General features: G+C 37.8%; 1 protein-coding gene across 11 annotated transcripts in view; it reads right to left on the bottom strand.

Annotated features, from left to right (window-relative positions):
* LOC139984665 (twitchin-like) overlaps positions 1 to 22545 on the bottom strand; it is a 114311-nt gene that overhangs the window by 47781 nt on the left and 43985 nt on the right. For 10 of the 11 annotated variants that reach the window (XM_071998653.1, XM_071998656.1, XM_071998654.1 and 7 more), the window contains 22 exons: positions 20875 to 20949; positions 18326 to 18601; positions 17773 to 18039; positions 16584 to 16853; positions 15171 to 15455; positions 14720 to 14871; positions 13958 to 14108; positions 12750 to 13052; positions 11936 to 12235; positions 10969 to 11250; positions 10098 to 10285; positions 9428 to 9542; positions 7320 to 7622; positions 6630 to 6911; positions 5974 to 6276; positions 5191 to 5493; positions 4048 to 4335; positions 3108 to 3407; positions 2640 to 2942; positions 2241 to 2389; positions 1361 to 1508; positions 213 to 494 (listed from right to left, as the gene is read on the bottom strand). In XM_071998653.1, the coding sequence (XP_071854754.1) occupies positions 213 to 494; positions 1361 to 1508; positions 2241 to 2389; positions 2640 to 2942; positions 3108 to 3407; positions 4048 to 4335; positions 5191 to 5493; positions 5974 to 6276; positions 6630 to 6911; positions 7320 to 7622; positions 9428 to 9542; positions 10098 to 10285; positions 10969 to 11250; positions 11936 to 12235; positions 12750 to 13052; positions 13958 to 14108; positions 14720 to 14871; positions 15171 to 15455; positions 16584 to 16853; positions 17773 to 18039; positions 18326 to 18601; positions 20875 to 20949 (5325 nt within the window). The remainder of the gene's footprint in view (positions 1 to 212; positions 495 to 1360; positions 1509 to 2240; positions 2390 to 2639; positions 2943 to 3107; positions 3408 to 4047; positions 4336 to 5190; positions 5494 to 5973; positions 6277 to 6629; positions 6912 to 7319; positions 7623 to 9427; positions 9543 to 10097; positions 10286 to 10968; positions 11251 to 11935; positions 12236 to 12749; positions 13053 to 13957; positions 14109 to 14719; positions 14872 to 15170; positions 15456 to 16583; positions 16854 to 17772; positions 18040 to 18325; positions 18602 to 20874; positions 20950 to 22545) is intronic. The other variant, XM_071998660.1, reaches the window with a different exon arrangement.

The following is a 22545-nucleotide window of genomic DNA, read 5'->3' as shown; positions in this document are numbered from 1 at the left end:
TTTTCTTTTCATGAGTAGTGTTGCTGAAGGGTTTCCACAAATTTCATTTTAAAATTCTTAATCAGAAAAATAAAATTACCCCATTTAGAGGCAAAGGGGGAGAGAAGATTCATAGGGGTAGTTTTTCCCTAGGGTAGGGATGAAAGAGGAGGTGGAGGTACTTCCAAAAATAACTGTTGAAAATAGTAAACACAAGATTTGATAATACTTACCCAAGACTGTTACTTTAACCTTAGCTGTCTCTGTACCCGATGGGTTTTTCAATGTGATTTGGAATCTACCATTTTCTGACCTCTTCGCGCTGTCGCACTTTAGGGTCGTGACCTCACTGGTGGTCTTCACCATGACCCTGCCGTCCTCTTTAACGGGGGCGCCGTTCACCTCCCAAGTGATTTCTGGTTTGGGTACGCCAGTGAAAGGCAGTGGGATTTCAAACGGTTCTCCACCCTTCACTTTTATGTCCTTCAAGTCATCGATCTTCAGAGATGGACGTTCTAAGAGTGGTAGGAAGTGAGAAATGTTGCTTTCGTTATAAAGAACTATGACTGAGTGTAAAGATGGTGGATGGTTACATATTGCTCATGTATATATGTTATTTGATCTCTGTATATATGTAGTGCAATTACTTAATTACTTATGATAACCATAGACCCAGGAGGCAATATCCTATATTATGCAACATGGGATTATTTCAAACATGAGCTGTTAGTTGTATTTTGCAATCTGGGTATACAAGATGGCATTCTGTTCCTACCAATGCTGCACTATTAGACACTCTAAAATCTCATACTGGGAAGGAACAGCTTCATTTTTTCATAAAAGCCGTATTTTCACAAATAGAGTTCAACATACAGGTATGTAAATTCTGGACATGATGTTTTATGAAGTGATTTTGGAGGCTACTCCATTTCGGCTACTCTCTTAAGTTGGACACTGATTTTGTCGACCATGATGTGAAGCAAAAACTGGGGTCTCATAAAGTTAATACTGACAAACTGTGCCTATCTGAAAAGGAAAATTACTCTTCAATACTACAAAGGCAGAGTAAATCAGTCCTGAACACTGCTGCATGAATTACACAGATCTACAAACTCCTTTTACTTACAATGATAACGAGAATTATTATAATTTTCAAGTAAAATTTGAACAAAATGTTTCCAAAGTGAACCATTTCATGAACTACTAGATAAATCATTCATGGATGTTGTCTTCTTAATGAGAGAGAACATCATAAAACTATTTGGCTCTTTGGATCAGAAGCTGCTATAGACCAGCCCTTACATTTTTCATGTGATATTATTGTCAGGAATGTAAAGTAAAAGTTTGGAAAGACAAATGTTGAAGGAAAATTTCATCTAACCTGGTTTGTCCTCAGCTGTGACAGGTACGGCAGAACTTGGTTTTCCAGGTCCGACTTCAGTCTTAGCTCTGATGCGGAATTCATAATCCTCACCTTCCACCAAGTCAGGAACCACAGCTTGGGTTTCTCTGGCAGGTACCTCCATGATCTTAACAGGTAAATGTTTAAAAAAAAATGGTCAATTTAACAGTTCAGTTTGGTTTTATTTTTTGTTTCATTGTCTTTGTTTTTTGTATGAAAATCTTGTTTGCAAAAACTTTAAGGTTGTACATAGTAATTACCACAATACAATGTATATTGAGGCAACCACACAAAGACTGACTGAATGTGGCACTATTCAACTCGATTGTCGTTAATGCTGAGAAATGTGGATTGTTGGGCAGTGCGTGATTTCTTTTTGAGGAGTAGCAATGGACTTTTCAGAAGATTTAAAATCCTGCTATGACATTAAAGCAACAAACTAAATCAACTCTGTCCTAAACATTATATTTCAGCATATGTAAAAACAGGATTTGGAAATTTGGTCAGGTAGGGCCATTGTCACTTTAATGAAATAACAGACTTGAGCAGTTGGAATGAAATAAGAAAGTTCCAAAACAGTTTACAGACAAGTTGGCATATTGCCAGGAATACAGAGTATTAACAGATACAGTAGTATCATGAACTGGGAATGACCTTGAAAATATTAGAAATCTAGAAACCTTAAACTTCAGATGTGACATTAAGGAACACAGAATGCAAACAAAGACTAAACATCAAAACCAAGTAAAACATAAAACATCTCACACAAAGATGTCATGTTTTAAATGAATACATTGTACATCTAAATGCTGTAAAATAAAGTAGCTAATTTTAAGCTGAACATGTATTCTAAACTTACAGGTTCAAATTCTCCACCCGGTGACTTCTTTTCCACTATGTAGTCTGTGACCTTTGACCCACCATCATTGACTGGTTTAGTCCACGAGAGGGCGACAGAGTCTTTCTTGACTTTGTCAACATTGGGACGACTTGGAGAATCAGCTGGTACTGTGTGGGACACGAAATATTGTAAACAAAGTAGTTCATTAATGAATATTCATTTTAGTTCCATAACACATATGGTCGATAAACCACTAATAATATTTGCAGAACCAATTAAATGTACCTATTGTTTATAAGTTCCTTGTTAGCTTTTTATTCTTCATTTACTAGAAATAAGCATTTAACATTTTAATATCCAAATTTTTCTAAATGTCTCAAAAACTAGTAAGAGTTCAAAGCAACATTTCCAACTTACAGATTGGATCCTTTGCAACAACAGGTTCTGACGATCGACTTGGTTTGCCCTCGCCGGCCTCGTTCTCTGCCAGCACTCTGAACTGATACTCTTGGCCCTCCTTCAGATTAGGAACGACATAACCCGATTCCCGGATGGGGAATGGATTCACCCTGGTCCATTCCTTGCTCCCAGGGGACTTCATCTCCACGTGGTATCCTGTGACTGGACTGCCACCATCGCTAGCTGGAGGGCTCCAGGCTAGGGTCGCAGAGCTTTTATCGATAGCTTCCACAACTGGGGCGGAAGAGGCATCAGGCTCATCTAAAAAAGAGGGAAAAAACAGAATTGTGTTCACATTAGTCAAATTGTTACTTTTAGCAGTTAAAAATATGTACATTGACATTCCTGCCATCAATTTATTGTCAGATTTGGTTTTTCACATTTTGAACAAACTTGAATTTGTTTCTGTGATATCTGATAACTCACCAAACGGCAGTTTAACTTTGGTGGGTCTACCCTCGAGAGGTGGACTGCTGCCGATTGAATTGACTGCAACTACCCGGAACACATAGTCCTTTCCGTAGGTGAGATTGTTGACCACTCCAGATAGAGAGGGTGTATTTCTGATGGCCTCGGACCAGTTGTCCTTCTTGGCGTCCTTCTTCTCTACGGTGTAACCGGTTATCGGGACACCGCCGTCATCTTCAGGTTCTCGCCAGGTGAGACGGACGGATTCTTTGGTGAAGTCGGAGCAATCAATGGGCCCCTTTGGTACCGTGGGTTTATCTTTGGAGGGGGAAGAAACAGGGGTAAAAGGTACTTGTGACCACACGTCAGACATGACCTGAATATTTGTTATTATCTTAACTCAAACTTATTTGTGGATGTGAGCCTATGGAGGAGTAAAAAGAAAATTGCAATGTGCAGATCCAAACCCTTTTACAAATAAGGGACAGAACACATGCTGCATATACAGACTGCTATGGCAAGGAACATGTTATCAAGAGCTTGGAACTAAATTAAACAGTATATCTCACAGCTGCCACCACCTCACTAAACTACCCACCCCCTCCCCCCCCCCTCATCGACAGAAGGAAGAAGAACGAGAGAGAGAGAATTATAAGTTATTTCAAATTCAACTAGTTCGGTGGAAAATACACTGAATTACCTATCCACAAACAGGGTTCCCACACAATCTTTTAAACACAATTCAAGGAATTTTACCAGGACCATCAAAGAAAAGGGTGGGAAACAATTGAGCATATCAGTATTTGTGGGAACCAAGCATCAAGTCTTTTTGAGGCAAGATATATTATATATTGAATAATAAGTTTTCAAGCTGCAAGCAGTTCAAAGGATCCATCTCGAGTCCCATGACAGTGAGGACATATTGTTAGACAACCACGGACAAGAATTGACTACTCACCAACTACAGTAACCTTGATGGTGTGGGTGTCAATGCCAATCTTGTTTTCCAGAGTGAGCTTGTATTTGCCGCTGTCTTCGCGAGCACTGCTGCTGTTGTTAATGACTGTCTCTCTCTCATTGGTTTCTACGGTCAAGGTCTTGGACTCTTTGATGTCCCTGTTGTCCTTGTCCCAGGTGACGGTGGGTTCGGGGCTCCCTGTTAGGGGTACCTTGATGGTGTAGGGTTCACCGGCCCTGACTGTGATGTCTTTCAGAGCGAAGGAATCTTTATCGATACGTGGAGACTCTATATTGATGAAGGGATTATGACAAAAACCAAATTATAAGTAAAATAAACAGAATAATTGATAAATGACATGAAATCAACAAAACCAAACAAAGCAATCCCTAACCAAGCTAGGAATTCTTACATCAGAGAGCTCTACTGCAAAGGGTTATATAATCAACAGCATTCAAAACAGAAAAATATGTAAGGATAGGGATTTCTATTTTTGCATTTCAAAAGTATTCTCACTAATCACTTTGTGAGTTTCCTCTGTAACTTACAAATAAAGGTAACCAAATTCTTTGCTACTGTAGGTACTTTGTCATAAACAGGTGCTGCAACAGCAGAAAGGCTGCATCAATATCAAACAGTAGATGTTACCTCTGCAGACCAGAATTACATATTGGGTAAAACTGCGGAGCACAATAGATTGTGTCATATTGCAGCATAGCTGCAGAATGCTGCAGACCCCTCAGCTTGCTACTCAGTATATATATATGTGATAACAGAGCAGGCAGTCAATGTAGCAACTGAACTAACAAGTTCATTTTCACACTAGTTAGAACCATACCATATCATGTTCTTAGAGGATTGTTAGCTCAGTGGTTAACGCCGGTGCCTTCCATTCATAAGGTCCCGAGTTTGAGTCACTCCAAGATTAATGTATGTCGTCCAGTTACAGAGTTGTTGACAATTGACAATTCATAATCATAGACGTTAAATATGAATGTAAGAGACTGACTTTGGTCAGCTTGCGGCTTTGATAAGCCAATGATGGCTTCTTCGCGAGTTCCTGCTTGCAGGTGGATCTAAAATACATACATACATACATGGGGTTTATTTCCATGCAGTTAAAATGCTTTGTCTTTCTCTCACCAAATTCAGGTTTAGCTGTCATAGTCTCTGTCTCTCTGCTTGGGTGACCGGGGCCCGCACGATTCTCGGCATAAATCCTGAACTGGTACTGGCGGCCCTCCGATAGCTTCATGACGGTATAAGTGGTATCTGGGAGTGGGTCCTTGTTGACCTTCACCCAGCGGTTACTACGCATTTCTTTACGTTCCACGGTGTAACCGATGATCTTGTCACCACCATCAGAGTCTGGCTCTGTCCACTGGAGTTCGCAACGGTCCTTGTCGTAACTCAAGATCTTGGGTTCCCCAGGAGCTCCTGGTTCATCTGTAACCAGAAACATAACACAGAAAATGAAGATTTCAATCTTAATTTGTCAGGATTATTTTGTTATGTCCCTACTGCTTTGCAGGATGTAAAGCAAAGTTCCTTTTCTGTCTGGGAATTTTCAGCGTTGAGTTTTGAGGCATGAAACTAAATGTTACCAGTTCTCTAGTTTGGGCAGACAAACGTCGACCTACAGAGATAAAATCCGTTCATTTCTTTTTCTTCTTTTTATCACAATTATTATAATTCCCAATCACTCACAAAATAAAAGAATATAGCAGGAGGAAATAAAATAACTTTTGGAAATTATCTCTGTGATGTTGTTTTGAAAACTGCTCCAAGATAATAGGCCCGCAATGATCGTGTCAAGGGTGCATCTAAGAGTTAGCAATTATTGCTCTGATGATCAATTAACATATTTTACAGCTTTTGTTGTGTCTTTCATGATTAGAGCAAAAAGTTTAAAAAACAAACACATACCATATGGGTTCTTTGCCAAGACAGGTTCAGACATCAAATTAGGACTGTTAGCACCGTGCTGGTTTTCAGCTCGGACTCTGAACGCGTACTCCGTTCCCTTGTTCAGTTTCGGGACCACAAATTCTGGATCCATGATAAATGAGCTGACCTTTGACCAGTAATCTTCCCCGACCTCCCGTTTCTCGACAGTGTAGTTGGTGATTGGGCTGCCGCCATCATCAGCTGGTGCTTGCCAGGTCAATCTGCAAGACTCAGCTGTCACGTCACTAACCTCTATCGGGCCCTCTGGAGTAGCAGGGTTACCTTGGTAACAACAAAATGGTGAAGAGTATCATATATCAATAAGCAGAAACGTGCTGTTCATATAGCAAAAACTTCCATTTTAGTGAGTGGCTTGATGTTTATTTTGAAGTCCTAAAAGAAACATTCACAAAAATATGAGAGTTAAGGAAGTTTGCGATAAGACCATTGAAACGACACACACAAAAATGAGAGCTAGGGATGTTTGCAATAAGGCTAAGAAACAATACTCACAAATATGAGAGCTAGAAATGTTAACAATAAGGCTAAAAAACAAACTTACAAATATGAGAGCTAGGAATGTTTGCAATAAATACTAATTTTCTGTTTTCAGTTATATATTGTCTTTCACTTACCTAGCACATTGACAGTGCATTCTCCAGTGGTTGTTCCAGAATCGTTAGTCAGGGTCAGCTTGTAGACACCTGCGTCTGCTCGTTCCGATTCTCGTACCTTGACAGTGGTCTTGGTTTCGGTGTTTGTGATCCTGACGTGGTCATTGGTCTCCAAGGGCTGATCGTTTAAGGTCCATGCTACAGTCGGGAGAGGACTTCCATCAAATGTGACCTCCAGGATGAATTCTTGAGGGGCCTTAACTTTTATGTCCTTTAGCTGACCAATCTTCAAGGTTGGAGCAGCTGATAGCAAACATGATCAAAAACAAAGCTTAGTTAATTTGCAGACAACCAAATACATGTGATGGATTTAAAACTATAAATACTCAGAAAATAATTTTTTTTAAGGATTTTTTAGATCTCACAGGATGACTATAAGGGTATTACAGGGGTATTACAGCTAGAGGTATTACAGAGGTACAACATGGGGATCACAAGCTCTCCTTTTGGAGAAAAAATGGATCATTCATGCAATCAAGTTGTTATGTAAGACAATACAACATTATTTAATATGTGACCAGGGCTTTCCACAGAAGGCAATCTACCTATGGTCTTTAAAATGGAAACACTTGAGGAAAATTATCCTTGCAACTTTCTAATAACGTGAAGACAAGGACAAAGAAAGGGAAAAAAGGGTTGTTGCTCCTTTACCAAATTTAGGTTTCACAAGTTGTGACTGTGAGACCTTGCTAGGTTTGCTTGGTCCAGCTTTGTTGATAGCTGTCACTCTGAATTCATACTCCTTCCCTTCTTTAAGATCTGGAACCTTTGCAGATGTTCCCTTGACCGGTTCTGGAGTAGCGTCGGTCCAACGGTTGGAGCCAGGCTCTCGTTTCTCAATCTTGTAGCCGTCTATTTTGGCTCCACCGTCTTTGTCCGGTGCGGCCCACTCCAACTCTACAAAGTCATTGTCAAAGTCAACTACTTCCGGTACTCCAGGCATACCAGGCTCATCTGAGAATAAACAAAATAGGCCAGGGTTTTGTAAGATGTATTATCATTAGAAAGAGTCACAGGACATGAAGTCACACCTTTGAAAGATCTTGTACTTTTAGAGTTCTCATCTCAACCTAATAGTCATTAGACATCTGGTACACTAGTATAAAAATATAAAGCTGATGAATGAACAAGTTAACTAACGATGTGTTCTGCCTGAGAGACAACTTCAACGAATTCAATGAAGTCACACCTAAGAAAGATCTTGTACTTTAGAGTTCTCATCTCAACCTAATAGTCATTAGACATCTGGTACACTAGTATAAAAATATAAAGCTGATGAATGAACAAGTTAACTAACGATGTGTTCTGCCTGAGAGACAACTTCAACGAATTCAATGAAGTCACACCAAAGAAAGATCTTGTACTTTAGAGTTCTCATCTCAACCTAATAGTCACTAGACATCTGGTACACTAGTATAAAAATATAAAGCTGATGAATGAACAAGTTAACTAACGATGTGTTCTGCCTGAGAGACAACTTCAACGAATTCAATGAAGTCACACCTAAGAAAGATCTTGTACTTTAGAGTTCTCATCTCAACCTAATAGTCATTAGACATCTGGTACACTAGTATAAAAATATAAAGCTGATGAATGAACAAGTTAACTAACGATGTGTTCTGCCTGAGAGACAACTTCAACGAATTCAATGAAGTCACACCAAAGAAAGATCTTGTACTTTAGAGTTCTCATCTCAACCTAATAGTCACTAGACATCTGGTACACTAGTATAAAAATATAAAGCTGATGAATGAACAAGTTAACTAACGATGTGTTCTGCCTGAGAGACAACTTCAACGAATTCAATGAAGTCACACCTAAGAAAGATCTTGTACTTTAGAGTTCTCATCTCAACCTAATAGTCATTAGACATCTGGTACACTAGTATAAAAATATAAAGCTGATGAATGAACAAGTTAAATAACGATGTGTTCTGCCTGAGAGACAACTTCAACGAATTCAATGAAGTCACACCAAAGAAAGATCTTGTACTTTAGAGTTCTCATCTCAACCTAATAGTCATTAGACATCTGGTACACTAGTATAAAAATATAAAGCTGATGAATGAACAAGTTAACTAACGATGTGTTCTGCCTGAGAGACAACTTCAACGAATTCAATGAAGTCACACCAAAGAAAGATCTTGTACTTTAGAGTTCTCATCTCAACCTAATAGTCATTAGACATCTGGTACACTAGTATAAAAATATAAAGCTGATGAATGAACAAGTTAAATAACGATGTGTTCTGCCTGAGAGACAACTTCAACGAATTCAATGAAGTCACACCTAAGAAAGATCTTGTACTTTAGAGTTCTCATCTCAACCTAATAGTCATTAGACATCTGGTACACTAGTATAAAAATATAAAGCTGATGAATGAACAAGTTAACTAACGATGTGTTCTGCCTGAGAGACAACTTCAACGAATTCAATGAAGTCACACCAAAGAAAGATCTTGTACTTTAGAGTTCTCATCTCAACCTAATAGTCATTAGACATCTGGTACACTAGTATAAAAATATAAAGCTGATGAATGAACAAGTTAAATAACGATGTGTTCTGCCTGAGAGACAACTTCAACGAATTCAATGAAGTCACACCTAAGAAAGATCTTGTACTTTAGAGTTCTCATCTCAACCTAATAGTCATTAGACATCTGGTACACTAGTATAAAAATATAAAGCTGATGAAGGAACAAGTTAAATAACGATGCGTTCTGCCCAAGAGATGACTTCAACGAATTCCAAGAGATCTCACCGTATGGGTTCTTAGCGACGATTGAACGAGATGTCTCCAATGGTCGGCTGACACCCTGGTTGTTTTCTGCTGCTACCCGGAAAATGTACTCTGATTTTGCAACAAGCTTGGGAACCTAATGTACACCAAAACAAATGAAAAAGTAAGTAACAGTAAATAAACATTTTATGATGTAAAGATATGTGCAACATAGTTTAATATAAAATTAAAAATGCTAGATCTGAAAGATACATGTTTCTTGTGATGTTCTAACTAATATTCAACAATAATAATAACTTGATACCTTCAATATAATAACTTTCTGATATCAGTGAGATATTTGTATGGTTAAACCATATCATTGTTCTTACAATAGAGAGATGTATGAGCTGTTTAATCCAATGCAGCAATTTTTTTCACACATATTAAATGCAATTCATTGTTTCACTTGCAAATCATCTAATTTCATCCATTCCATGCTGGTATATATATACAAGTTTGGTCCAATAATGAATCAGGTTGTGTCAATTCAACACAAGAAACAGCTTTATACAAAATTTATTTCACTAGAATGTCTGTTTTCTTATTTAATGGACCAACTACAATTGCAATTGATATTTTTTATGAATATTCATAATGCAATACAAAAACAAATACAAAAAATAAACAACAATTCTTCTTCTTCTAATACCTTGAGTGTCGTCTCCAGGGTGGAATCGTTCACGATGGTCCAGCCCGACTTCATGACATCCCTCTTTTCGATGATATAGTTGGTGATCTTTGAGCCACCATCATCCTCTGGTGGTTGCCATGTCAACACCAATGACTCACCACAAACCTCACTAGGTTCCAATGGTCCCTTAGGTGGTCCAGGGGCAGCTTAACACAAGAAGAAATGTCTTCATGATTAGCACTGGTGTTTTTTTAACAAACTGTTTCACAAGTTTGCTTAAATTAAGTTTCAATTGATCTAGAAGCTCACAGGCTATAGAGGCTTACTATCCATTCACAATACAAATAACTCCAATAATAAACAATACAAATAATAATACCATACACAATAAAAATAGCTCCATCGACAAGAATTAAGGGTAGATAAACTGTAGTAGTCTAGGGCAACAGGTTCCTCTTCTTCTGAGGGGAGTCGGTGAGATGTAAAGGTAGCTGTTTCTCAGGTATATTTCTGGTACATAAAAAATCTGATGGTTGCTGAATCATGCAACACACTTTCATTTTCATTTATTTGTTTCCACATTCAAAATATATTACACAATAATTGAAGAAAATGTATGTGACAAGTGGAGGAGGTCTGAGAAAGCCGAGGCTCTTACAAAGCAGACCCCCCGTACAAAGACAATAAGAAAAGACAAAAAATAATGAACAATGCATGCAAAAAAACAAAGGTTGCACACACAAATAAACCATGTAACTGTACTTACGTTACATAAGATAACATTATACAATTTAAAGATTTTTAATTAATTTTTTTTTAATTACTTGATTCCTAATTAATCACAATCAACCTTAAAGCAATAACTGGTGTTTCATGCAGCTATACTTACAGAGAATGGACACTTTCACCTCCTTCTTCTCCTCACCGAATGGATTTGTTGCCGTGATAGTGTAGACGCCATCGTCTTTGCGAACAGCGTCTAACCTCATGAAGTCCAGTTGGTTTTTACCCTTACGGAGCTTGCTTCTCTCATCAGAGGTAAGATCTTCACCGCCGAATGACCACTTGACGGTAGGGGTTGGACATCCATTGTATTTAGCACCCAACTTCATCTGGGCGCCAGACTTGATAGAGATCTCCTCTTGACAGGTGAGTTCAATTGTTGGTGGAACTGTGAAAATCAAGAGATAATAGTTTGGTATGATGCAGGATTCCAACGATTATTAATCAGCCTCTAAGGAATCACATGATTCTCTGCATCAGCAGACTACTTCGTAATATTCTCAACATTAGATGGACCAATAACAATTGGTTATCAAACGATGAGCTCTACAATGAACCAACCAAACACCTTGGTCATCCATAGTCGCACATAGAAGATTGAGATTTTTTGGTCATGTAGCAAGACTCCAGGAGGACGCTCCAGCAAAGGTTGCTTTAAGGGAAGCATTGAGACATACTGCTAAACCAGTCGGAAGGCCTGTGACTACCTTGCTTGGAAAAATGAAGTTGCAATTTAAGGACTTTAACATTAACAATTTCGAGGGAGCAATAAACCTTGCACAAGATCGTGATACGTGGCGGAGGTTAATCACTGAGCATGTCGGATAGAGGAGAATCAACTTACTACTACTACTAAGAATGTTATTTTATGACTCAAAGCAGCCAAATAGGCATGTGGTGGGCGAAGTTAAATGGCTTACAAGTTTCCAATTATGATACCTTTAAATATCCATTGATATGATCAAAGGCAAAAATGTTGTCTATCGTTTCAACTCTTATCATACCTATTGCCTACTTAGATAAAAATGGAGAACCAACCCTGACGGTCACAAAGTATCAACTTTTTGACTTACCTTCTGGATCTTTTGCAACAAACATTGGTGTTGATTCACTAGGTTCACTGAGCCCGGCTTCATTTTCTGCCACTACTCTCAGTTCCACCTCTTCGCCCTCTGTGAGAGGCACCTTAAACTGAGTGTCCTTGATGGGGATGCGGTTAACCTTCTCCCAGTCACCCGTATCTGGGTTCTTCTTTTGGACTTGGTAGCCCTTGATGGGGCTGCCACCATCTTTAGAAGGTTTCCCCCACTGCAAGAGGCAACCACTCTTTGTGACCTCTGACACTTCTGGCTGTACGGGTGCATCGGCTGGATCTAGAGGATGAAACAAGATGGTTGGCAGCAAGAGCAAAAGAGAACAAGACGGATCAGTACCTGCAAAGATCTATTTCTTTGTAGAAGTTACTAAGACTGTTGCACACCAGTGTCAGAATTAAAGTGTTATTCCTTTACGTTTACTTTTCTACACTGTTTTTGTTAGATGCCGCTGTCAGGATAAAAACAGTATCCATAGGAAATGTTTTAGTTTGTGAAGGATATATGCCAAGTAAGTTTGTTATTTTGTTCATGTGCTTTCTATAGGATATATCCTTACAAATAAACCTAACTGTGATAATAAGGTGTAGTGGTTTTAATGCTACTGAATATTCATCATTATCTGTTGCATAGGCATAAAATACACAAATAAAAACTTCCTATATACGAGGGTTACAAATGCCACAATTTCCTGATGCCAGAAAAAAAGAAGCATTGTTCTTTGTCCAGTAATGAGACAGCCCTTTAGCATGTGAACGATCAGTAAAAACTCTACTATGGTTGGAGAACTTACCAATGGGAACCCTAGCGAGGGTGGCCTTTGATGGTTCACTGGGCTGACCTGTGCCTGCCTTGTTTATGGCACTGACTCTAAACTCGTATTCAGCGCCTGGTATCAGATCATCTGCTGTGAAATCTGTCCCCTTAACTGGTTGCTTGGTGGCCTTGGACCACCTAGGGCTGGAAGTTTCACGCTTCTCAATAAGATACCCAGAAATAGGGCGCCCTCCATCAAAAGTAGGTGGTTCCCACTCTATGGTGATACTTCCCTCTGCAGCGTCCACAACGACTGGTGCCTTTGTAGAATCGGGCGGTTCTGTCGAAGGCAAGAAAACATATTTCAAACATTATCAAATATATTTTCATTCTTTGTGTTAATTTGCTAAATTACTCAGTTAAGATAAGATAAGATAAGTAAGATAAGTAAAACTTTATTGATCCCAAAGGGAAATTCAGTTTCCAATATTTGAATAATTCATCAGTTGCATCTGATAGGATGAAGGAGTAGGGAGAACATGTCCACGCAGGGTTGCGAAAGTTATAAGGACTGTTCTGTTTCATAAGTTTACAAGTGCCCACCTCTCTTTGGTAAATTGCAAAAGTACCCTTATGATACTGTACTTACAACTGTTCGTTTGTTAAAATAAAAAAAACAGAAAAAAAAACAAATTAACTAAAAAGAGCTGTTTTTGTAATAACCATTCAAGCTGGTACCAAATATTGGGCTACAGAATGTAGAGAATCATGGGATTCATTTTGTCAAGAGGTTTTGAAGTGACTTTGCGGTATGTCCCATCAAATCAACCTTCCCCTGCCCCCTTTCAGGTGTTTTTGCTAGTAATTTCATACTTCACAGCTTTTAGTTGAGCAAAGAAGAGTCCAGATTACTTTTTCTCGAAGGAGACATAAAGACAAAAATCATTATACGTGACCTCTTTCACATAGACCAATAACGATGGTAGGCTTTGTTCTGTCACTTCTTAACGACCCTCTCCACAACATACACTCGTTAGCAATTTAAAAGAAAGAACTTTGGCACTCCCTTTACTCACTTTTGATATGCATGCACTAATGAAATTGCACTTGAAGTAAATCTGTTGCTTATGCCTATGAATTTGCACCTCCTGGAGGTCTGTCTTGCACCCCATGTGAAGAGACACAATTCTGGTCAATGTCAACCTACTTTGACTCACAATTTTAAAGCAGATTTTGAAGTCTTACCGGATGGTTCCTTAGCAGTTGTCGGTTTTGGTGTCTCTGTGGGTTCACTGCTTCCGACCTGATTGACAGCTGATACTCTAAAGAAGTAATCTTTACCCTCTGTTAGGTTGGGTACGGTAAATTCAGGTTTACGCACAGAAGAATCAGCCTCCTGTTAGCAAACACAACAATTTAATGTTTCATACAGAAAAACAGACTAAAGAAAAGTACTATCAAAGTTCTTCTTCCTTTTCATTTGGAATATTTGCAGAACTTCTAACAATTAAACTGTGAGCTTTCTGAAGTGAACATAAAAGTTTATATTCATCAAATTCTCACCAACTGTAAAGAAAACACTGACCAATAATCACACAAAATCATATTATTCCCCCTTAATTCTGAATTGATTTGTTTGAAAATATCTCCACTGGATCCCTACTATGCATGCTTCTAGTCATCTAAATTGCCATACAGAGATCGGAACTGACAAAACATTAATCTTATGCCGCCATATTATACTCCTCAAACTCAAACATAACCACCACCAGCACCAACCCCACCACCCAACCACCACCAACACCACCTCCACCACCAACAACACCACCACCATCATCATCTTCACCACCACCACCATCATCATCATCATCATCATCATCATCATCATCATCATCATCATCATCATCATCATCATCATCATCATCATCATCATCATCATCATCATCATCATCATCATCATCATCATCATCATCATCACCATTGTCTGAGCTAGCGGTTATAAGTTACCTGCCATTCTTGTCCTTTCTTATTTTCCCTGAACTCAACTACATAGTGAGAGACTCCAACGTTACCGTCATAGGCTGGGGGAGCCCATTGGAGGGATACTGTGGTTTCGCTGTAACCACTGACCTTCAGGTTTTCTGGTGTGCCAGGCTTGTCTTTTCAAAGAAAGATCATGACAAAGGTTTGTAAGGTGCGAACATGAAGAGGAATTTAAAACAAAAGAGATAAGTTGCTGGTAAAGCTTCTAATTTTATTAACAGTTTCTATAAAGTAATTTGTTTACAGGACCATTATAGCTAATTTGTTGAGCTGGAGTTTCTTTTCTTTCTTTTAGTTGTTGTTGGATGGGATTTTACAGTATTAACAAAACTTTTGTATAAATGCCCTTTTGCATTTTATTTGAGAGAAATTGTCCTTTTATCAAGATCATTCAGGAAATGATTGGTAAACTCACCAATGACTTTAACCCTGACAGTGGCACTTTCTTCACCATGTTTGTTGGCAACGGTGATGGTGTATTCTGAACTATCGTCCGGTTGGCATCTAGAAATGAGCATGGTGGCAGCGTTTGGCAACGAGACCATCTGAACACGATCCGATGGCTCAAATGGTTGTCCTGCTTTTGACCAGCTGACCGTTGGGGCAGGGAAACCGCCAATCTCGAATAAGAAGTCAGCAGGGTCACCCACATTGACCGTGACATCTTCCAGATTCTCTGGAATCACAAGACTTGGTTTTTCTGAAGAAAAAAAGGAGTGTGGTTAGTGAGAGATTTAATCAGACAGACGGGCCGGAAATCAATCCAAAAATATTTAACATCATGACACCATCCTTGGTATATTGAACTGGTCAAATTAGAATTGAAGTGACTGTTTTTTGAAGCAAATAGACCTTGTTTTCTGTAATCTGAGGGAATTAGTGATTTTTTTTTTTCCCAACAAAAGAACAAAGTGGAGGTAAGTTCTTCCATAAAGCTTACAAGCTTAACAATGTGGAGTGTGTTAACAATGAGGAGTGTGTTCCAAAATAATCCCTGAAATCTTAAAAATTGACTGTTTGAAATGAAATATAAGATTATTAAAGTGTAGTACTGAACTGATCTGCTCACTTTTTATCTTGTGAGAAAATTTACTGTTTAATGAAAAGAAAGAAGGAGAGAGTGGAAAAAATCCCACAAAATTCTAAATGTTTGAACTTCCTCCCCAATTAATGAACCATTTTGAACCTGATAATAGGATGGTCATGTAATGAAATGTGAACAGAATACCTGGCTTAAAACTGCACTTAAATTGTGGCTTTATTAAGAATATTATTCAATGGAACTGATATAAAAGTTTGGAAAACAACAACTGCAAATGTTCATAACTTTCTAAACTGATAGTTACCACGCAAATGAAATACGCTGAAAACTTTCACTCTCTTTGAGGTGAAAACAAACATGTTTTTTTTTCTCCAAGTGAGTACTTTTTCTCAACTGGCTGTTATAGCAATATGGAAGTTACCAACTTCTCCTATCAAACCTTACTATGGAGTTTTTGTGGTTTCAGTGTTTCCAGAATTTGATCTGTTGACCTTTGACTTCCACAGAAACAAAGAGGTTCTTGTACTCACAAAGGTGCACATACAGATATACAAGAATGAAGTTCATCCACGCTTTGCTTTTGAGCCTATGGTGTTAGACTCAAGTTGACCTTTGTTGACCTCAAATAACATTTTATCACCACCAAAGGTTAAAAATCTGTGAGCAATATACTGATGAAATATAACAAACCAGTGAAATTGAGATGCTCTTTTATTTCAATACCCTTTGTCATTTATAAAAGTGAAAAGGTTAAAAGGATTCCCACCGTAGAAAGAAAACAGTTACCTTGTACGGCAAGATTTGAAAAGGTGATCCTTTCTGCGTCCAGAGCACAAGCATAACGACCGTTGTCGATTGGATCTGCATCGTGGATGATCAGACGACGCTTGTTGCCATCGACAATCACCTCATGCTTCTCGTCAGGAGTGATATGTTTGCCATCCTGAAACCAAAAGACCTCTGCCTGAGGATCGTCGACTTCAGTTTCAAAGACAGCGTCTTCTCCGGCAAATACTTCCTGCTCTGGTTCCATCTTACTAGAGAAGGATGGAGGCTCTGGAAGAAGAGAGAATATTTGGTTTCAGTAATAGGAGAGAGATCAGAGATCACAAGAAAAAAAGAAGGAAAGATTTTCTTAGTTCTTTTATTGTTTTTCTTATTTCTTTCTTAACTAGAAGAGATAGTTTGCTAGCCATGTAGAGTATTGAAGAGCCACATTTAGTTAAATATTGTAGGGTTTTATAATTAAATAACAAATATTTTGCAATTTTTTTTTCATTTCCTAGAAACCAGACTACAGTGCATTTGTAGCTAGATAGCAGGGGTTCTAATTGCAAACATAATCAACTATTCCAGATAGACCAGCATGGAAGGCTTCTATCACCAAGTAAGGAAATAAAACTGATCTAACTGTTAAGTGGACAAGTCAAGATATACAGACCTCAAAGTTCTGGGCCATTTGCCATTAGAATTAAATATGACACTGGCAATATTCTGCCAGTGGATGTTTAGGAAATTAAAGACATGGTGAGTCGGTTAAGAATCATCAGCCACAGACTTGGCATGATTTATTTATTGTACCAAACGTAAGCCTTTTAATGACTCTTTATTATCAGCAAATATTATTGGGCTGCACTTAATCATAGCCTGTATAGCAACTGATGCGACATTGTATATGACAGTGAAAAGTTGATTTTAGCCAGTAGAGTTTTTAAGCAACAGCATTTTAGGGCAAGAGGCTAATATTGTGATATTCTAAGGCCTTATACATATCATAAATAATCTTAGGACCTTATGTTGAAACTGGTGGTGTGTGCTAAAACAGTTTCCTATACGTACAGTCACAGGAACACTTAGTTACAAGAGAGCAACAAAGCTAAACAGAGCATTAAGAATCTACCATTGACCATCAATCCTACCTGTAACGGTCAACTAAACAGAGCATTAAGAATCTACCATTGACCATCAATCCTACCTGTAACGGTCAACTTGGCTTTTGTTGTTAAATCCCCAAACTTGCAGGTGTACTCCGCGGCATCTTCAAAGTCTGCTTTCTCGATGGTCAAGAGACGGACGCCGGCGCTTCCGTTCTGAGCACGAATCCGTTCGTCCAGGACCATTGGCTTACCCTCCTTCAGCCAAGTGACCTCGCCACTCATGTCCGAGATTTCACATTCTAATTCGATCGGGTTACCTTGCACGACTGTGGCCGGAGCCAGCTCACGTATAATTTTAGGTTTGGCTACATTGAGTGAAAACGTTATGAAAAGTTGAAAAACATAAAATCAATACACACATGGTTAACTTGCTTTTGGATCATGACACCGAGGCCAAAGGTTAAGATCAGGCAGCTGATGAGGGGAATTATTATTACAGGTAATTACCTCTATTTACCCTACTATGTACATATTTTATAGAGTATACCAAAATGCACAACATTGGAGGAAATATTCCATACATAGTATACCGAGCGGTAAATCTATATAAAAATGCAAGGATAAGAAAGGACAGGTGGTTCTTATTCTTACATTTCACGATAAGGCTGGCACGACATGTGCTTTCACCAACTTTGATGGACACTTCACCAGCGTCCGCAGCCTTGCAGTGTCTGACGTAGAGGGTGTGTCTACGACCGAGTCGTTTCAGCTCACACTTGGAATCTCGAGGCATAACCTTCTTCTCGTTATGATGCCAGGCCACATCCAATCGATCGCCGCTCAACTCACAAACAAACTTTGCATCTTGCCCTTCAGCAACTTCCTGACTTTTGATGAGGCTCACAAAATCAACCTTAGGCTTGCCGGCTGATTGAAGACAGAGCAAAAATGGTTAGAAAAAATAATAAATGACAACACAGGATTTTGCAGGTGACATAAAATAATCACTTTACTGCTGTTAATCTCTTGGTATAGAAGGCTCCTATAATTCTAAAATTAAACTTCGTCTATCTCAAGTAACTTTAAGTTCTCTAATTTTAAGGTATGACTACTGTACAAAGTAAATGAAGTTGATGTCTTTCATATCAATCTTACATTAATATCCTAAAGATATGTACAAGTATAATGCTATACCCGACAATATACTAGACTGCCAAATTGTTGCACAATTCTAACTTTTGTAACAGTACAAGAGAATTCAACTTTCACTTATTTCTAATTATTTCTTATTTATCACTTTCTATCATTGATTTCTATTTCTAATTCACTCATTTCTAATTCTAGACTGAATTGTCTATACCATTTAAATTTTACTTTGTTAAGAGTAGAAAGAATATGTTCCCATGGCTCACCTTTAAACAAATCCATTAAATGATATATATAAAAACCCAAAATATTTACACACTATAATAATTACTGCAAAAAACAATCCCATTAATTAAAAGAATGTGAGAGATGATTATGAAAAATTAAAGAAACATCTTCACCACAAACTTTATACAAAGGAAAAAAAAAACAGTGGAGTGTGGATTAAGTGAGATCAAAATTAAAGAGATTAATATATAACATTAAACAATGAAGTGATTAACAGATATAACAATCAAGGCATGTAATAAGCATAATTTTCATGGAATGTTAAGCTTCGTTGGTTACAATGTCAACATAATCATATTTTTCCAGGTAGCTTTGCGAATGTTTCAATTGTAATAAATATGTCCAACGTATCTATAATTTGTGTATTGCCTATTAAATAACTCAACTTTTTGACAAACATCTACAGAGTTTTTTAGTTTTTTTCCTGCACATGGAGTTTTCTTACCTCTCTGTCACTTACGAATGTTTTGATTGAATCTGATTTGTGAAACAATTGTGCAAAAATAAGTAAACCAAAATTCAATGCTCTAAAATTGATGTTAAACCTGAAAAATAACACAAAATAGCTTTTGTTCTATGATACCTCCTTTTCTTTCCATTTAAAACAAGAAAGGGAACACAGAAATGAATGTGATGTCTACATGGTTTAGAGAGGTCTTCGGTAAGGGTACAAGCACAAAAGATGATGTGAGAGATATGCATGTACTGTATATGCTAGTTCATTATAGAGAAACTGTACTGATATATATTGTGATGTTACTAGGAGTTGCCAGTGTATATGCATTGCAGTCACATGATGTTACTGGTGTCATGATAAAAGCTGCAAGGTGACAGAGTTGCAGGTGTATCTATGGTCGTTCGCTGTAACTAAAGTCATATGAAGATGATGATGATGATAAAGGAAAGTGTTTTCTTTTTTTATTCTAATATTTCAAATATATAAAGATGCCTAAATATTGTATGTAAATGTCAGAAATATTCCTGAATGAGCACAAAAATGTAAACAGTTGTACAATTATTGTTTTTGATTTTTTCGTTTTAGAAAGATTGGTAGAACAATGTATGAAAGTTTATGAAACATAATTACTACACAAATAAATAAATAAAGCCAGTTTTGAAGAAAAAAAAATATTGGTGCCTATAAGCTTGGATTGTAAACATAAGGTAAATTTGTTTGCTTAAATACATGAAACAAAAGTTCATATGGAAGGCAGAATAAATATAAATAATCCATTTCAACTATTGAATCAGAAGGTGATGTGAACTCTATACCTACCAGCTGTGGGAGATGGGAGGGGGGGGGTGCTATTAAACATGAAAGGAACAGAGATAGACAAGGCTAAATAAAGTTTATGTCAATGTTAGTAATGCATGGAACAGGTTCACAAGCTGGATAATTATGTCATCATTCAAGTGATAAAAGAACCACACAGGAGCCAGCAACAAAGCACACAGTCCAACCAACACATGCTGCCAAAAGTTCAAGGCACTGCTCACAATTTGCCAGATGCAATTTTTACCGTAAATTTTAGATTTGGATACGTTGTGGACCATTTTCTCTCCGGTCCAGACAAAAAAGTTTTCAAAATACTGGCATATTCACGCTAGGTGAGTTTGTTGATAGAGAACAGGAATTTAAGGCTTTGGAAATATATTATACAGAACTTTAAGCGATGGTTGGAACTGGTTACTCAATCTCAGTGGATCGTTTATCACTTGAGGTTGGCGGGTTAGAACTACAATGCACTATAAAAGCAGGATCATACCATCTTTACGCACTCTTCCAGTCTTTTGCAAGTTTTGAAACTCTTTATTGCTAAGCTGGGCTAGATTGACAGCGGCTGAAGAGTGCAGGGAAGAGAAACAAGGAGGAAAAAAAAAGGCACATTGACATGCTGACTGGAAGCAAAGCTGGTTATCTGGCAGCCATGGTTGCAGGAGAGACAAAGCACACCTAGACTGCTGGAACTAACAGGTAAAAGCATGAAAACATCTAAGTTTGGTTTTATCACAAGAAACATTTAAATCTCATTAAGTTAGAATGTCATGCGGCATCCTTGACAAATTAAATTGGCATCAGCTCAGTGATCGAATTTATATGAGATAATTGAAAGAAAAAAAAAAGAAGAAGGAAGGAATTAAGGAAAAATCCACTTAATTAATCTTTCCAATAACTAAACATGTCCAAGAAATACCCTGAGTCCTGGCAAAACTGATTTGATGAAACTGAAAAGTTGATGTTGAGATGCCATGAGCGATCACAAAACTGAACTCACGTGGATTCAGCCAATAGAAACTTTTGGAAATGTTAATAGGCCTTCTTCCAAAAATATGATACTTTGCATTTAAAGGAAACAAGGGAGGAGAAGGAAGGCAAGGGTAAGGGGAAGGAAAGGCGATGAATTTGTCGATACACAACTAACATCCTTTTCTCCCATGCAGCTTGCTCCTTCTAACTTTTGGTTTGTTATTGCAGAGATGTTTGGTTTGCTATTGGAGAGCTGCAAACAAACATAGATTAGCACAGGCATTGTACAGATACGATTCAGTCAGAAGTTGCTTATATCGATAGCGTTGGCTGTAAACACCAGGCTGTACCAAGTAATAGACAACAAGAGACTTCTGAACCCATCTTATTAAAAGCAAGTGCAGGAACATTGAGGCAACCACAAATGGAAAACTTAGAAAGTATTCGTGTCTGTGTGCGCTTAGTGAAACTGTGACCGGAGAGAGCATTGTTCACTTGACATATGTCTGGTCGTTACTTGTACAAACAGTCTATTAAACAAGTTGCTTCAAATTGAAAACAGGTGAATTTACAAGTCAGATGAAATCAATATATATATATCAATATCAATATATATATAAGCGATCCATCTTATTTTTTTTTTTTACGTTACCAGACATAATGAATAATGAAGAATGCTCCTTCCAAAGGTAGTAGAAACAGTGAGGGACATATCAATATGTGTATTAGTGTATTCTTAAACCCATTTAGCAAAAAACACATAGAAAAGAGAAGGAAAACAGCAATGCTTCTTACTGTAACAGTTATAAATTTTAAATTCTAGATGTTCATGACTTAGTCAACGTGTACACTACTAACGGTACATCATAAACCAAGAAATGAAATTTTCCCAGTATTAAGATCAGCACACTTTAGGCAAGCCCCCCCCCCCTGCCCTATGACATCCCTTAATACACCCATCTCAATTTTTGGACCAATATTTTATAGAAATCTTTGAAAATGAAAATGCTCCAAAAAATAAAGACGAGAAAAATATATTGAGATAAATTTGGTGGAAATAAATATTAAGGTGGACACAACCTAACCTTTGTTCAATAGATGTGTCTTGTTAAACACAAGGGGACACTAATCCATGCAAAGTGTGTGCGGCCATCACTACAAGAGTGCAGAAAAAGGGGGAACAGAAAAA

This window comes from Apostichopus japonicus, chromosome 17 (assembly GCF_037975245.1).
Source record: "Apostichopus japonicus isolate 1M-3 chromosome 17, ASM3797524v1, whole genome shotgun sequence".
In the NCBI taxonomy this organism is placed as follows: Eukaryota; Metazoa; Echinodermata; class Holothuroidea; order Aspidochirotida; family Stichopodidae; genus Apostichopus; species Apostichopus japonicus.
The sequence above is the reverse complement of the archived record's forward strand: the minus strand, read 5'-3'. Positions and strand labels throughout refer to the sequence as shown.